The sequence below is a fragment of the Artemia sp. Qi Xiang Cuo genome, chromosome 8 (genome assembly GCF_049724085.1).
Source record: "Artemia sp. Qi Xiang Cuo chromosome 8, ASM4972408v1, whole genome shotgun sequence".
NCBI classification, from domain to species: domain Eukaryota; kingdom Metazoa; phylum Arthropoda; class Branchiopoda; order Anostraca; family Artemiidae; genus Artemia; species Artemia sp. Qi Xiang Cuo.
Window position 1 is genome coordinate 33,051,009 of NC_142801.1, and position 18,380 is coordinate 33,069,388.

The following is an 18,380-nucleotide window of genomic DNA, read 5'->3' on the forward strand; positions in this document are numbered from 1 at the left end:
CAGAGCGAGCAACACCTCACATGGCAGAAAAAACCTGTTTTTCATGTAGCATCTCGTTTTCTCGATGCAGTCTTTCTCGCGTGACTACCGGATTCTTGACAAGTATTGTATTTTTATGCAGCCTGTCCACTGAGCAGTAGTAGCATAGTATTTAGAGACGGCTCATTCGAACAGAAATTTAAAGCTACAGTGCTCTTCAAAGGTTGCGAAAGAGATCGCACCACTGCAAAGTGCTGACGTAGGTGATTTTCTGCCACACAACAACAGCTTTGACCTCAATTAAAGCTAAGCATGGAATTGAGCAAAAACTCTGAGAAAGGCAATTGATCTGTGATTTAACATTTATTCATATAGACTCCCAGTTTCAGAGGTAATATTGTCTCTTGGTAGTGACAATGGACTGGACTGCCACTTGTCACTTGGACAGCTTCATTTCAGGGTTCGTTTAGTTATGTACAGTATGACAGATTTGATTAGCAGCTAATAGAGGGAAGGTCAGAGGAGGGGTAAGAGTAGTAGAACCACACCGCAATGTATTTTCAGCACCTAATTTTCCGAGTTATCATGAGAACCCCTTCGAATCAATATGGAGTTAGGAGGCTTTAAATCTTAAACTTCATTTCATTATGAGGACAATTTTTTTGTAGATTTAATTTGTCTCCTCTTTTTATTTACTTTTGTTCTTTTGTATTTACTTGCCTTAAAAAAAAAGGGTCTTACAATTTTGGAACTTGTGATTTAAATCCTACTAAACCAGTGAACCTGCACAGATCAGCTCAAATCTGTTAGAAGTCCCGAAAAGACATTCAGAAAATTTCTAAAAACGTGCTTGCCACAAGTCTGTATCAACTCTATATAACTAATCTTCTGTGAGCTTCTCTCGGAATCTTCTTTGTTCAGACTTTAAGTAGTATTTGAACATTTTACCATTATGGCCATTTTTGGGTTTTTATGAAATACAACAATAAAACTGAAAAGCATTAGCCTTCTGTTGCAGCTTTCTGTTGCAGCTTTACTACTGATAACTGTTAATCTTTTTTTTGCCGGTATTTTCTACACCAAGAAAAAAGATAGTAGTTTGAAAATTCCGTTGTGGTTTGCGGTTTTCATCTTAACCATACAACTTTAAAAATACATTAAGAATACGCAACAGTAAAGTATGATAAATGACATTAAAAATCAGTTATGTGAAAAAAATCTTTTCAAGTTGATACTCTAACGCAAACGGGATTAATGGTAAAACTTACCCAAACTTTAGATTTGGTGTAAATTAAAAAGAAAAATTAAGTTTATGGAAAAAGAAGCTGAAATTGAACATAATTATCTCTACCGGATATTGGCATTCACTGCCGTGTAGCATGAACAGGCAAGAGAGGGCAGTATTTCAAAATTTGAGGTTATTATATTTCTAAAACTTAGAACTTGTAACAAAGGACATTCTAGCCAGCTTCTTGCCTTAATGTGTAAGCCAATAGAAACCTAAAACCCTTCCAAAACAAATACATTTTAACACAGAAGTGAAGTATTTATAATCCACTGTCTAGTTCTGTGTTAGTTTGAGCTGCTAGTAATATCTCGACTTATCAAGTTTGTCCTAAAAGGTTGGTTCATTTTGTGACAAAATCGTCCCAAGAACAACTTAAGACCAATTTTTCAGAAACAACACACCGGTTAAAAACACATAGATATTAAACAATACAATTATATGTGATTGTTTAACATCTCATATTAAAAAATAAAAATAGAAAAAAATAGGAAAAGATTATTTGAAAGAAAACGGATGACCCCAGATTACTCTTGCCCCAGATGTAACCTAGGTATTGAGGATGTGGCCCATATTCTCGCTGAGTGCCAACAACTTTCTCTTTTAAGGGGAAAGTATTTTGAGGGTGGTAACTTGGAGTTCCCGGGGATCCTCAAGACGACTGTAAAAAGGACAATCAGGCAGTTATGTAAACATGTAAATGAAGCGTTGACATCAATGAGTGAAACTTGATATTTATTTAATTTTTCTTGTGGAGTGTATTTAAGAATACTGTGCTGTATGGCCTGTTTTTTGGCTTATAATAAATTATTATTATTGTTATTATTATTTAAAAAGGACTGCTGCTGGATTATGAAACTTAATAGAGTTCACTTGAAAAAGACTCCCAAGGTGTTAAACGGTAATAATATATACTTAACATTCTTTTTTGGTAATACTTAATATATATATATATATATATATATATATATATATATATATATATATATATATATATACTTTCCCAAAGATCCCAAACCAAGGACTTACATCCCAAGGTCTAGGGGAAATTTATATGGAGTCAAAGCCTTTTCAGAAATGATCAAATCTACCTGTATCTTGAAAGATAAAAAAACTATCGGTTCTTCTCAAATAGTATGACTCACATTTCACTAATTAGCCTAACAGTAAACGCTTATGGGCGCCTGCATGGAAAATGAGAGAAAATTATCGGACTTCACCAACAACGGTATAACCCTAAGAATACATTTTGCTGGTCATAATTTAAAAGTAAGTATATGATACCAATTTGTTCGACAAACTTCACTACGCCAAGTACATCGAGTGCCCTGTATGCCACTTGCCATTTCCGCCGCTTAATCACTAGGCTCTAGATGTGCATTAGACGTCACTTAAAGGATTTAGCAGATAGGTTTGTCTGGCTAACCTCCCAAGGATTACCGATGGATGAGTAGCGACGACGCTCGACGGCAATTGTCTTCAAGTTTTTCAAACCAATGACTTTTGCAAATACTCATGCCTTGGTGGTTCCTCCTTCAGGTGACCAAAAGTAGCTGTGTTCCTACCTTTGTGTCTCGTTACCTTTGCAAACGGTGGGACAAGGAGATGAAGCTCCAGAACAGGAGGTGAGTGTATGTACTTCATTGACTTTCAGTTGAGTTGGTCGATAGTTTTCGATACGGAATAAAGTCTTGTCTTTAAAGGTAATAGTTGATCTTACCAAGTGCTGAACCCTATCCTACTGGCTCTGTTCTTGATCCTCTAGACGAATCGTGAGGTCTTAGAAAGACTTGTGTAGATGGATGATCAAGCTGGATGGATGCAAGTTTTGTGTAGCTAAGAACTACATTTAGCTTTCCAATGCGGCAAGAGTGCATCTGACCATCTTTGGCTCTCCAGTAAAGGTCGGCTGACAAACATATCCCCGGCTACGAAAATTATCAATTCCTTTTGGCTTTGTACTTAAAGAATCTATAAGTCAGAATGACGGAAGAGGGCCTTCTAGTTGTCTAAGTCGACGGCTTAAACATCAGACCATTTATCAATTTCAAGGAGATCTGCTTGAAGGTATAGATATGTGTTTATAGGGTGATCGTTCTTTGAGCTTACTACCTGAGCTGTTGGTTCATTGATAGAGGGAGTTTTTGATGCAAAGTTGCATAAATCGTCGGCAACAACCTTAATAGCACCAGGGACGAAGCTAGGGTTTTGAGTTTGGAGGGGTGGGATAAAGAGTGTGCCGACAAAATCGTCCAGTGTGCCGGCAAATACGGACACATAAGCTAAATTAAGACGCCCGAAGTTCCAAGGTGTCGGCACTACGCATCGACGTCTTGGAACTTTGGGGGTGATTCACCCCATCTCCCCTTATTAGGTGCGCCCCTGAATAGGACAATTAGCTAAGTAATTTTAACTACACTGTGTAGCTGACAACTTATTCATTAATTGAAGGCTTTTTAGTAGGTCTGTGGACGAAAGTCAATCTTTAGCCTTTGAAATTTCAAATAGTCTAAATCCTATGCCATATCTCTGAGCCACAGGTTCATTCCACTTCTGATGCTGAGCAATTAGGCTTTATAGTGTTGACATTACAGATGTTTGTTTTGACCATTTCAAAATAGTATTTTGTTGCAGAAAAAGAACATAATCCGAAATAATCTTTTTAAGCTTTAGAATAAAATTCCAAAGAATGTCGTGAAAGACCGTCAAACATCTATTCAGTGTGTGTACAACAGTTTGTTCTGGAACTCTTGAATTTGGTGGCCAAGCTTGGGTGATGTGCAAGCTCTACAAAATGAGGAACAAATCAGAAGGTCACACAGGGTATCAGGATAAATGTACTTTTGTTCCGGTTCATGGGAGGTTTCAAAGAAACTACAAACTGTAGAAATTTATAAATTAAACAGTATTTTTAATTTTTTAATAAGAAATGCTGTTTTGGGGTTGAAATATGCCATTTTAATTGATAAGGAATTATGCACGAAAACTCCAAGCTGCTAGATATGTTGCTGATATTTGCAGAAAGGATTGAACTCCCAGACCTGACGACCAATAATCAATCTACTCCAAACTGTCAAAAAGAAATATTTCCACGTACACTGACAAGGAAAATCAATCCACCAAGGAGCAAAGCGAAGGAATTTTTCCTTATTATAGCATTAGCTATGCGCCTTTAAATTTAATATTTGTTACAGAAACAAATCTACCTTGCAGAGGCAAAGATTTTGTTAGAAGTTTCAAGTGTAAAGCATTAGAAATCATATTCTTCACACAAAACGCGTATAATCAAATTACCTTATTCAATTCATTTAATTAGAGTTCCAGAAGCTAACAACAATTTCTAGAGCCCTTCTAATCAGGGGCGTTGTTTGGAAGGGGGAGGGGGTAGTTGCCCCCACCCAATAATGTGGGGAAAATTATCATATATCCCATGCCCCTTAACGATCTGGATATGGACCCCTCTTGCCCCCTCCCCAATAAAAAGGCTGGAGATTCTCCCCTGCATCAAATAGCTCATGTTATGCAGAAAACTTCATGCTGAGAAATTACCTTTAATGTGCATTTTTTAAAGTGAAGATAAAAAGTGTTTTCAGTATTGAAAAAATGGGACTTATTTCAGCATTTTTTTGTAGATTTTTTTTTTGGGGGGGGGGGATTCTGTGTGAGTTTATTTGATAGTTTACAAAAAGTCTACGTATTTCAATTTGTCTAATGATTTATCATTAAGTGTTTATTTTATTGGTTCATTCGAAACTGATCATTAATGGGTAGTGGACATTATGCCAGGGATGGGAGGTAAAAGTTTTTAATCGTCGATAATCGAATCCCACATCATGTCACTTGCTGTTTTCATTTAGATATGTGGCGCAACGATACACTTCTGTCAATCAAAAATGTAACTGTGTAAGGATACGTGTAAAGAAGGGGTATAGGAATAATCCCTCTTTTGTAGTGAGAATGGAAGCACGTGAATCTGGATGTTTATTTTTCTAAAAAAAAATTTTAAGAAAAAATCATCAAAACACATTATTTTGGGGAAAGGGGCACATCTCTCGGGGCTCACGGTATATCTTTATGAATGATAAAGGCTAAAGAGCCTTAAAATGGGCATTTTATGCCCAATTTTTCGAACTTTCCGTAACTTCAAATCCTTAAACCTTAGTTCAGGAAAAGAAACTTCTCTTTTTTCTTTTTTGTTTGCAAGAGACCTTCCCTACAATAAATATTAAATTTCCAAAAATTGTTTTGCAATGGGAAGGTGTTTGCAAAAGGAGACATATGGATCCCAGTTTAGTCTCTTCTCTGAAAGTTCAAGATACTGATAACCTTATTTATTTGTCGTTGACTTTCTACAGTTGGTTTATTTTTAGTTACTTTTTGGGAAACCAAACTTCTTCTTTTCTCGCTCTTTTTGTTTGCAGGAAACCGTCCCTGGAAAGATCTTCAATTTACAAAATTTGTTTTATAATGTGAAGGCGTAATGCGCAAGAAATCCCAGGTTCCCAGCCCCTTTTCTGAAAGATAAAACTTTAATAATCTTATCTATATATGATCGACTTTTTCCTCTTAATTTGTCTATTTTTAGTTCTGCCACGGGCAGGGTTGCCACCCCTAGTGAATTATCCCTATTTCTTGCGATTTATATGTTGCCTATAGAAAAAAAAATCACTGAATCAGCACATAAATCACTAGATTATTGAACAAAATCACTAAATCAACCAAAAAATCACAAACTTCTAGTAATTTTTCCCCGCCGGGTGGCAACTCAGGCCATGGATCTGCGCTCCTCAAATCATGGCTGCAGCGGCAGCTGCAACCTAGAAAAGAGCGAACCACAGCCCATTGTAACCAAAAGTTAAAAAACGCGTTTTCAAAAAAACTGTCTAGTGAGAAAAAATTGCCATCTGACACTGAACCAGGAATAACTATTTTTTCGTTTAATCTTAGAAGTAAAAGTTTATTGCGAAAATAAATTTATGGTGATTTGAACAAAGAGCCTGAAACCCCTTGAAAATGGCGTCAAGTCGAAACAAAAAGCGTACCATTAGAATCAGCATGGTCGAAAAGCTTTTGTAGGATAATTAAAGTCCCCACCTTAAACACCAAGGAAAATGACTTTTTTGCATGGGTAGCACTGATCTGTCTCCCTTTTTTTCTTTCTTTTTTTTCTAGAAGGGCTAGGGGGTGGCCAGAGCATCTTAAAGAGGTGTGTAATAGCTCATTTGAAAGGGAATTAAATTTGTAAGTGCCCTTTTTTAAGTGACCGAAAAGATTGGAGGGCAAATAGTCCCCCCTCCCCCCAACAAGTCCTATAAAAATTTTAAGATAAGTCATTTTGTTTAATATAGTTCAAAAGTCCAATATATATGGTTTTGATGATGATATGGCCCTCCATAGTCCCTGGGGAAGGGCTGTATGTGGAATCGGACGTATCGGTATCCGGCTCATTTTTACGTGCTTTTTATCCATTTTACAATCCAAAAGTGCCATATAGCACTAAAAACGGCACTTTTGGAACCACTTCTTAATCGGAAGAGTTTGGAAGCATAAAACGATACCATTGCAATAATTAGGGTCCAAAGCCCCTAACTGGAGGTTTATTATACCCCTCACATATACTCCCACTCCAGACCCTCTTAGTAAGTTTCATAAATCGCTTACTCATCTTAAAAGCAAAAGATTATTGCGAAAAAAAAATTAACTAATACTAAAAACTTTTCAACTGAAAATCTACCAAAAACTAAGCTTGAACAGTTTTGAATTGAACCTTTAAACTTCACTCTGCGATGAAGCCTGTGTGCTAGTTCTAGCGTCGGTAATTGAGGGGAAAGGACGTTCTTGCCCACTTTGTTTTTTGCTTCTGCCTAGATTTCGAAAAACACCTTTTTTGGGTCATTTCACTAGAAAAGATACTTTTTTCATTAAACAAAATGGGGAAAACAACCGAAAGTGCACTTTATGGGAATGTGCTATCAAGTGAAATTCATAAAAAGGGATAAGGTATAAATGTAAGCTGCTAAATGAGCCCTTAAACAGCTCTCTTTTGTTACAGTAGCCTTCTAGTTTCTGCTAGTCAGTATGTGATTTATAAAGCCCTATCTTCATTAAGGCCTTTTCAGGGGAAGTCGGCCGATAAAAACAGTTTTTTGTTAATAAAAAAACAAACGTTCTTGAAAAACATGTATTGTTTTGTGAAGTATGGATGACGAACTTCATGTTATAGACTGTAAGTTTTTCTTAGCTGTCAAGGTTGTTTTCAGTATTTTCTATAGGTGTCTTATCTCCCCTAGATCGGTGATAATTAGAAACTACATTAAAATAAGTTTTCAACTGAAACTTAGGAGTGTCATTAAAACTCAAAACCAACATACACTATTCTGTATAAATAAAAAAGATCATAGCAACGTTGTTTCTACATTAAATTTTAATCAAAAAACGAACAAAGATTAATGTAAAAAAACAAAGTTTTTCCGAGGGAAGTAAAGAGCGAAGTTAAAAACTTATTACTTCACAGCCTATCTAACTAGCGCTTTACTGAAAACACAAAAGTCAAGTATAAAAAACAGGATTATTGATTTAAGAGTCAACAGCGAGTATGCAGCCTGACAACACTAAACGAATCTAAAAGCCTTCCATAGTCTTACACCAGTTGTGACATTGGTAACTTTCAGTATACAATCCTAAAATGGATTGTTGCTTTACCTTAAAAGGAATTGATCCTAAAAGGGATTGATAATATTTTGATTCTATAAATAGTGACCTTAATTGATTTGCTCTTACTGTACCAAAACTATTATATTATTTTGTGTTTTCAGAACAGCGCTAGTTTTGTATAATCCTAAAAGCATAGGGAAACATAATTAGTTGGTTTATTTGTACTAGTTTTATTAATATATGTTAGATAGGCTGTGAAGTACTAATTTTTGTTCGTTTTAAGTTTCAACTTGTCTCTTTACTTCCCTCGGAAAAACTTTATTTTTTAAAATTACAATTCAGAGCACGTGCTTGAGCAAAGTACTAATGAGTCTTAGAATAATTGAAACTAAACAGTTCTTTACTCTGATAGGTTTTTGGTTTACTTTGGATCTTTTAATATCTCAAGATCGAAGAGAGACAGAAATAACTAAAGAAAAAGCCGATCGTCCTTTTCGTTGACCAATTATATAATTACGCTTTTTTGTAGTATCTTCTTTATGAGAAGACCGCAGAAGTGCTTCTTAAAATTATTGTCGTGCTAATGCCAAATTATTTTGGATGTTTGATTTAGAGGGAGGAGTTGTTTTTATGACCACGGTTTACTCAAATAAAGTTTTCTTCTTTACGTTTGACCAGCAAAACTACAAAACTAGTGAATAGATGCTATTAATTCCCTACAACATTGAAAATATTTTTAAGTATAAATTCAGTGAGGGCAAAGTTGATTGCATTTACTCTATCACTTTTTAGAGCGAGCCAATATCTAGGCTAACATCATAGAAATATAGATTGTAAATATTCTATCATGTTTCAAGCAACTAGCTCACCATAACTATCTTGCTTTTTCTCGACTTAATTAAAAAAAACTTTTCCCAGAAAATAATTTTTTAAAGAAAAGTAGAAAGCTATATTAAACAAAGGACAAGCAGAAATAATACAAAATAATAATTCAAACTTAAAACGAAAGAAATCACTATCAAGGAAATAAATGAAACCTAAAAACGGACAGAAATTACAATGAATAATCAAGTCAAACTTAAAATAATCAGAAATCAGAGCAAACAGAAGTAGGATTAATGTCCCCTAATCCTTCTAAAGGCCAGAGTGTCACTTACGCTTTACTAAAACAAAACATACTTTGAGCGTTTTTTTGGTTTGGTTTGTCATAATGTTGATAAAACCGAAATTAATCAGACTTCCACGAATGAACATCATTGTATATTAAAGAGTAAGTCTGCTTTCATTAGTTCTTTTCAGTAGTCTTGGTTCTTATGCAGATTTGGTTTCTTTTTTGTTGGTGGTCCGACAAATAAAAAAACAATTATCGAAACAAAAATTGTTTTCAGCAAAGCACAAATGACGCTCTGGCCTATAGACGACTTAGGGGGCGTTAGGACTACTCCTGTTTGTGGTAATTATTGCTCGTTTTAAGTCTAATCAGATTATTTATTGTAATTTCTATTCGTTTTGAGTCTCATTCATTCATTGATGGTGATTTCTGTTCGTTTCAAGTTTGAATTATTATTTTTAGTATATTTCGGCTCTTGTTTATCTAATACAGATCTCTAGTTTTCTTTGACAAGCTACTTTCTTAGAAAAAGTTTCTAAATTAATTTCTCATCGGTTTTATTTCCCATTGTTGCTCCAACTTAATACCATCAGGCGTTCCTGAGATTTTTAGTTCAGCTTTTGATTTAGTTCAACATCCCTCTCAACGTTTCCTAAAAGTTCACATTAATATCCTTAGGCCAATTGGCGAGGGAGTGCCGACTTTACGTCACCTGGTATACATCTTAGAACGTCACGTGTGCAGCACGGACCTGCCACGCTTTGCAAACTTTCCGCCATACTTGGCGCACTTCCACGACGCCTGGCACGCGCCCTCTGGTGTACGTTGTTTGATACTGTACTGTTGGATATACGGTCAGTCAAAATAGTACATGAAACTATCCTTAGACCCTTGCTTTGGAAGACATCTACAAGTCTTCCACAGCCTTGTGAAGCGCCCAAGTTTCAGTCATGTTTGGACACGGTCATGAACTTGGCTTCCGATATTCTAACCTTAGTTAACCTTAAGCATACTTATCTTCCTATTCTTTCAAACTTTTTTCAACTGTTCTTTCCAACTCCTTTTTAACAGTAATACGCCCCCCAAATTGAACCTAGTCACTTGGTGAATTTTCTTGTTACCTAATATTACTTCCTCTCCCTCATTTAGTTTATTCTTAGTGTGAGTGACTTTCCCTTATTCATCCTGAGCCCTACTCCCTGCCTATATATCCCATCTTTCCTACCCTAATAAATAAATCCTAAACGAAAAAAAATCATGTTCCTTACCTCTGGGGAATGAGTTCCTGAAACTCCTAAGTCTATGGGCGCCCATAAGGGGGGGGGGGGCCACGGGAAGGCGCCAGCCCCCCTCCATCTTACTGAATGACGGTGTCATGTATTTGTATTAATTTAAAAAACTTTCCCCAGAATAGGTTTTCAACGAAAAGTAAAGAGCTCAGTTAAGCCAAAAATGGACAGAAATAAAGCCAAATAATCTTCCAAGCGTAAAACTGCCAAAAATCACTATCAACAATTAAATGATAATAAATAGCTGAGTCAAACTCAAAACGAGCAAAAATTAACATTACTAGGGCTGACAAACCCCATGCTTTCTCAGGACCAGAACATAACTTAGGCTTTACAGAAAAAAAATGACCATGGATTGTCAGTTAAATTTACCTATACTGATATTTATTCCTTATAATAAAAAAAGGGTAAAAAAAGGGAGTAAAAAGAGTTTTTTACTTATTTAAGTAAAAAAGTGAAAACATTTCAACATATTTTGTTTTTAGTAAAGCGCAAATTATGTTCTGGTCTTGAGAAGGCATATCAGCCATACAAAAGTTAATTTTTGCTCGTTTCCAGTTTGACTCCGCTATTTATTCTAATTTCTGGTCATTTTGAGCTTCATATATTTATTGATAGTGATTTGTGGTAGTTTTACGCTTGGATGATTACTTGACTTCATTTCTGTCCATTTTTGGCTTAATGGAGCTTTTTACTTTTCTTTGAAAAACTTGTCTTGTGGAAAAAGTTTTTTTAGATTAATTTCTGTTCGTTTTTTAATGACAAAGTCATTTTCATGATAAAAAATAATATTTTATATCTTTTCAGTTTTTTTTTAAAATAAAAATTCATAGTTTGGTATAATTTTGGGGGTTTGACATGCCCAATATCCCTAAAGACATAGTTGCTGGACCGTTCTACTATGCCGAACAAAATAGTTGTCTCAAAATTTTGCTTAGATGTGTTTGGGAAATAAGTTGGTTTGAGAGACTTCTTTAAATGTTTCAATGATATTTCTAGCTATTATGCCTATTATATGCCTTTTTGAAAACCTGCATGTAGGCTATACAGTTTTTTCGTTTAATTGGAATGCCCCCTAAACACTTCCTAGAAGTTTCACCTTAATGCTCTTAGCGTCATTAGTTACATTAACTGTAATTGTAGTACTAAAAGTATACACATAGTGCCTTCTCGCTAGTTCAAGATCCCCCACAACTTACTCTAAAAAATCTAACTTAATAATATAAATTGTTCTTGAGATATTGCTTTGTCACTTTTTTGAAAGTTCACATGCTTATAGTTTGTTTTGATTTAGTTAAACGTCCGGCTAAATATTTCTTATATTTGATTACTGAAGACATTGTTATATTCTCTTTGGAATATTTTGCTACAAAATGCCTGTCTCACACTTTTGATCGAATGTGTTTGGGGAATAGAGGATATCAGGGAGAGGGGGGGGGGATATTTTCTCTCCATCACGCTTGACTCTTAAAATGGAACTAGAAGTATGTATTTCCAATCAAATCAGCCTCCTCTAAAGTTCACGTTACCACCTCTTCATAAAAACTTTACACGCCCCCCTCGGGGCATAACTTAAAACCCTTATCAAAGGCCATGTTATGAGAACTTTGGACTATTTTTGAACAAATGGCTATCTTAAAATGTCTAACGGATGCATTAGGGGGAAATATGCCGTGGGGGGTATAGCTGCCCTCTGATAAATTTGAATCTTAAAAATGGTCCTTCAACTTCCGATTTCCAATCCAATGAGTCCCCTCCGAATTTTATACGACCACCGTTTCCATAAAAAACCTTAAATACCATCGGGGCATACCTTAAAACCCTTGTCCTGAGGACTCTGAGGGGGTTCTCATCATCAAAGACATAATTTCTGGACTTTTAAACTACGTCAAACAAAATAACTATCTGGAAATTTTGACTGGAAGTGTTTGGGGAAATGATGGGCGTGGAGGGATGATTGCCCTCCAATCACTTTTGACAATTAAAAAAGGCACTAGTCCTTTCAATTACCAACCGACTGAGCCCTTTTCTAAGTTTCTACGACAACAAATGGCCATCTTAAAATTTCTATCAGATGTCTTTCTAGAAAGTACGACATGTTTGTGTGTGTGTGGGGGGGCTATTTGACTTCTCATCACTTTGACTCTTAAAAAGAGCAGTATAAATTCTGATTAACAATCCAATGAACCGACTTTAGAGGCTTGTACGACCCTCGTTTCTATAAAAACCTTATCCTCAAAGACATAATTTCTGGACCTTTCAACTACACCGAACAAAATGGCTATCTCAAAAACTATGATTGAATGTGTTCGGAGAAATAATTGGTGTATGGGGGGGGGGGCTGCATTACAGAAGAACTTCTGATTACCAATAAAATGATCCCCTTGTGAGGTTTATACGACCACCCTATCTTTAAAATAACCTTATATCCCCACAGGGCATAACTTACAACCCTTGCTCTAAGGGCTGAGCGGGGTTGTCACTCTCAAAGTTATAATTTCCGGACCTTTAAACTACGCTGAACAAAATGGCTGTCTCAAAATTTTGATTGGATGTGTTTTAGGAAATGATTGAAGTGGGGGAGCGGGATCTGGTTGCGCTTTATGAGCTCTTTTGAATTTCCTATGACATTTCTTTCTATAAGAAGTGCCCTGGCATAAAAAGAACAATATATTGTGCCCACATTCCTCTTTACTTAGGTAGCGCTATAGCGCTGCCTATGATGTTTTGTCTTGAGATTTCAATTATACAGCACTGAAATGCCAATTAGACAAGGTAAGCCCCCCCCCCCCCTGAAGTTCAGTCTATGGGTCCCCATGCCTAAGTCTAGTTCAAAATGTCTGAATCCTTCCGTCAAAATGTCAATACGATAGTGATCTTTCAACGTCATAATATTCCGTGTTACAATTTCTATATTATTTAAATCGTTGAGATTGCTGTGACCTGAAGAAAAGTAATACAGGTCAGATCAATGCAGGTCGGGTCAGATTCGTACAAGTTGGGGAATAATAGCTTCTTTTAAAGTCTATACAGCGTGCTTAAGCCGACTTAGAACCGGACAACAAATAGTCCCCAGGACCTCCAGTCCAATGGAGGCTTTGAGTAAGCCTGAACCCACTTTGGTCACTACATGGTTTTCCACACTTTGAAATAAGCTCCTATCAACAAGACCTGATATACCGCGCAAGTATTCTCAAGCCTATTGTCTCCTACTCTTATACTCATACATGCACATACTATATTACGGTGGGGAGACAACCCAGTAGAAATTTCAGAGCTAATAAGAGAGACAGCCCTATAATCTTTTTCTATGTAGCATAGAATGTAATAATCGCATCCCGAGCGGCACAGAGATTTTTTTGTTTTGTTTGTTTGTTTTTCCCAGGGGTGATCGTATCGACTCAGTGGTCCTAGAATATCGGGAGAGGACTCATTCAAACGAAAATAAAAACTTATAATGCCATTTTCAAGTGACCAAAAAGATTGGAGGGAAACTAGACCCCTTCCCATGCCTGTTTTTCTCAAAATCGTTAGATCAAAATTTTGAGATAGCCATTTTGTTCAGCATAGTTGACAGGCGAAATAAGTACGCCTTTGGAGATAAGATGACCCCCACAGCCCCTGGGGAAAGGGGTTTAAGTTATAAAGTTTGCCTAATGTTTAGGCTACGCATAGCATATGTTATTGGGAAGTATGCATACATTCTTCGGGTGGTGAGGGGACGTTTCCGGGGGTGAATTTTTCAGGGGAAATTTTAAACTGGGGAAATTTGCCAGAATTCCTATATAAAATTCTTTTTCTGTCTTGCTTTCTCTTTGCCCACTCAATTTTACGCGTGGAGATGTTAAGGGTAATTGTCTGGGGTAAATTTTCACCAGGATCGAATTGTCTAGAGGATATATCTTTGGGGAGGAGAGATCCTAGAGGTGGGGCCAGATTTCCTGGCAGTATTAAAAACGATCAGAAATTAAGTTAAAAAAATCAAGTTTGTTCTATTAAAAGTAAGGAACAACATTAAAACTTAAAACGAACAGAAATTAGAACTGAATACGTATATGAGGGAGGTTGCCCCTTCCTGAATACCTCGCTCTTTACGCTATTTGTCCCAATTTCTTAAGAACGACTTCTGAAACACAAGGTTCGTTTAATTAGAACAAAAGAAGCTTTTTTAAAAGCACTAAAGAACTTTAGCGTGAAGAGCGAGGTATTGAGGATGGGGCAATCCCTCTCATGTACGTAATAATTTCTGTTCGTTTTAAGTGTTGATGTTGCCCTTACTTTCAGTTGAAAAAACTTGTTTTTTTTTAATTATTAATAAAGACGGTGGTTGCAGTGAAGATGCTAAAAAATAATAGCCGAGACCCAGGGTGTTTTTTTTCACGGTTGAAAAAAGTTTGGAATAATAAGAAGATAATTCTGCGAACCAAGATTAGAATATTGGAAGCTACAGTGATGACAGTGGTCAAAAATGGTTCTGAATCCTGGGCGCTCCGATAAACAGAGGGAGTTTTGCTAGATGTTTTCCAGAGAAGTTGCCTACGGATTGTTTTTGGTACCCGACTGACTTATCGTATCTCAAACAGTAGGCTGTACAAAAAGTGTGGTTCAATCACGCTTTCTAGGGCTATAATTAGAGGAAGGTTAAGATGGCTAGGGCGCGTTCTGCTGATAAAGGATGACATATTGCCAAAGATTGTCCTTGTCGGCTACCATCTAGGGACAAACGAAAAGCACGTCGTCTCCAGTTGGGTATTTAGGATGTCGTATAGAAAGATTTAAGGGAAATGAGAGCTTCTTGGGAGAGTGTAAATAGTGAGGTTTTGAATAGACTAGGATGGAGGAGGAGGGTGCGTAGCTGTGTTGGCCTCAAGTGACTTGGTGCTGCAGGGGGCTGTTAGTAGTAGCAGTAATAGTAGTAGTATATTCTGTACTGATGCCAAAAATATAACTTTTAGCCATCTTGGAACCACCTATTAGAAATAAGTTATATAAAATATCAAGCGAAATTCTCCGAAAGAAAATAATATTCCTGAAATAGACCTTAAATCTTGATGCAAATCATTCTAGTATAATTGGAATGCCTGAGAACCATACAATTGACGCTTTATCTTCCTATACCAAATACTAAAAAGTTCTAATTACAGGTTATAGCTACTGCCTCAATGACTGCCCGAGGAAAACTAAAACTGGCAATACAATCAATTGCTGCCAAATTGATTGTTGTTTCCATTTTGTGCATTTTAGATGTGGAAGGCTTTTCAAGAGGAGCTCCCGATGCTGCTTGCTCACACATGCTACCAGGTAAATAACTAGGTGACGCTTTGAATCTTTGGATTTTGGGCTATATTCCCTCATGTCTTTTACAAGATTATATCCATAGAAGATGCCACCTAGGAGACACTCAAATTCAAATCAAACCCTTATTCACATATTACCGCCATCATTCACTTTCTTGCTCAAAAGGTATTTAGTCATACTTCATAGTCAGATATATTAGTAGAAAGGTAGATATGTTACACCTTTCTGTGTGATTATGAGTTTGTCGGCTACTTAGAACTCTGAAGCTATTCGGATGCTATCCTCTGGACTATCTGGATCATTTAATATCCGCGGGTACTATCCTTCCCAAAAGTGAAAAATATCTATCTGCGGATAACCAAATACTCGCAAGACCATCAAATTGTGTGAACAGCCCGTCACAGCTAGCTCTCTAGCTTCGCACCTAAATTTTTATAAAAGGAGGTTATGGTATACCTGGTTGAAAAAAGATTTAAGCAAAGATTCACTTTCAATATATACAACTGAAGGGCTCAAAGTGGGGAAGAGGGAGCTGCCTACCCCTGCTCATCCACCCTTGAATCAGCAAATATAAGATGCTGTATCTTCTTAAACCAAAAGTTACTCAGGGAATCGACCGAACAGTCATCTCTTGCGATCGACATCGCATGCATCCAAGTGACATTTTTTTTTTTTTTTTTTTTTTTTTGACTGAAAGTGGAGTCCAGAATTTACCATTCTGAAAGTCCAGAATCGGATATTCATTGATCTTTGGACAAAAAATGTCTAAAGATCGATCTTGTGATGCGGTCATTACGTTAGAAAATGACGGCAAATCACTGCTGTTTTTTTTTTTTTTTTTTTTTTTTTTTTTTTTACGTTTGCTAGCGAGGAAATAGGAATTTTTAGTGTTCGATACTAGGATCATTTCTCTAAATTAGAATTACTTTTCTATTACAAGTGTTTTCTGAGACGACTATAGTGGACTCTTGGAATTTTAAAACACGTTCATTTTCCACCAGACTGTTAAAATATTTTGACACTGCCGGTAATATGCTTGAATGAGAACTACAAAATATCGGTTTTTGCAAGAAGGTTCAGCTGTGTGAAGGAAGGACTGGCTTAACTGTAGCAAGGAATCGCACATAGAATTCCTTCAATTCTGTTGGAACTCGGCGTGCTGAAGAACTGTACAAATATTTGACCTCTGTGGAAATTATTTCCTGGGTTGCAAGATTCTCACGGATCATCAAAAATTGGCATAGACGGATTAATTTTGCTCATCTTTAATATGCAATACTCACCCTTACGAAATAAAAGGTTACAGTACCATAATAAATTTTAGCATGACGTGTTATTTTCTAGAACCTTAACCATAATTAAACATTCAAAAACTAAAGGAGTTAATATTCCGTCAAGGACAAATACAAAAAAATATTGTACGGAGACAGATGAACCTGAAAATTCTATATTAACTTTCTTTAATTTGAACATTAATCTTTTCTTTTTTTTTATGCGACAGTCATTAATTTAGGACTTTGTAGGAGCGTCAAAGATAAATTACGAGTAACGTTCGTTGTTCCGGATTTGTTCATCCTTTGAAGCTGTGTCAGTGCTTATTTTAAGTTTTTAGTTTGAACTTTTGGTGAGGTTTCAGTACAAATATTTTAAAAGCAAAAACAAGTATTTGATGTGTGCTTGCGTTTGTTCAGCTTAAGTGAGACTTCTTTAATTTTGATGGTAATTAGTTGGATTCATTATGTTCATCCGTTTTGTTTGCTAAGTAAAACTGAAGTAAAATAAGCTCCTATAAATGAAATACTAGCTCTTTAATTTTGCTGTAGAAACAGCTTTTTTATAGTCTCATTTACTTTTATATAGTCTCATTCAACTTTCAGAAAAGCAAATGTAACTTGTATTTGATTGAAACTAATGTGCCATTTCAGGGGATAAGAACGATAAATATCCTAATATACATATTATGAAATTTTGTATCTTACTGAATAGTGCCCCTGATCACTCCCCAAAGGGCATCCCTATAAGGAAGCAAACCATAGTTAAAAATCTTTTCTTTTTTGACCCAAAGAGTATGTTTTTAGCTTACTCTTGGTTTTCGATATGTCCAAAATAATACTGCTAGGGATAATTGCTATAAAAAAAAAAAAAAAAAAAAAAAAAAAAAAAAAAAAAATTGATTAAGATTGTGAATGTACTCTCTGAAATAGCGAAAGCAACTCAAAGTAATCTTTCTGCTTAGTGCATATTTGATAATTCTTTTTACAGCCAAAATTCTTAAGAATTATTCCTGCTCATGTTCGCGAGATGGAAGCTGTGTATAAGCAATTGAGAATAAATACATATTTCACGCATGAAAGACTTTTTGCTCGTTCACAAGGCCGTATCTAGTTGGGAGTTTGTCCCCCCCCCCTCCTGAACTTCGGTCTGACTCGTAAAAAAAAGTAGCAAAATTACATATCAACAAATATTTGACGCGCTTTTTAAAATTTGTTGTTTTAATTCCCCTCCCGCCCCTCCGAACCAAAATGCTGGATATTTCCATGACAGGATCTTTTGTTCAGTGTAAAATACCAAATTAATTTCAAAGAATACTGGGTTAGTTCAACAAGACAGAGAATGCTATAAATTATAAAATGTTTGATTGCATTAATTTTTTTTATTCGAAGATAAACATATCCACTGGGACATTGTCAATCAATTTGATTTGAGATCAGTTTCTCAGAGGAGATCAAATGAATTTTCTTTACAATCCTCTTAAGTCGTCTGA

At 36.0% G+C, this 18,380-nt stretch overlaps 1 protein-coding gene across 1 annotated transcript in view; it reads left to right on the forward strand.

The window, feature by feature from the left end:
- Positions 1 to 18,380, forward strand: part of LOC148949345 (ferric reductase 1) — a 141,935-nt gene that overhangs the window by 14,697 nt on the left and 108,858 nt on the right. The window contains exon 2 of the mRNA XM_089093381.1: positions 15,463 to 15,619. Coding sequence (XP_088949507.1) covers positions 15,481 to 15,619 — 139 coding nt within the window. The 5' untranslated portion in view covers positions 15,463 to 15,480. The remainder of the gene's footprint in view (positions 1 to 15,462; positions 15,620 to 18,380) is intronic.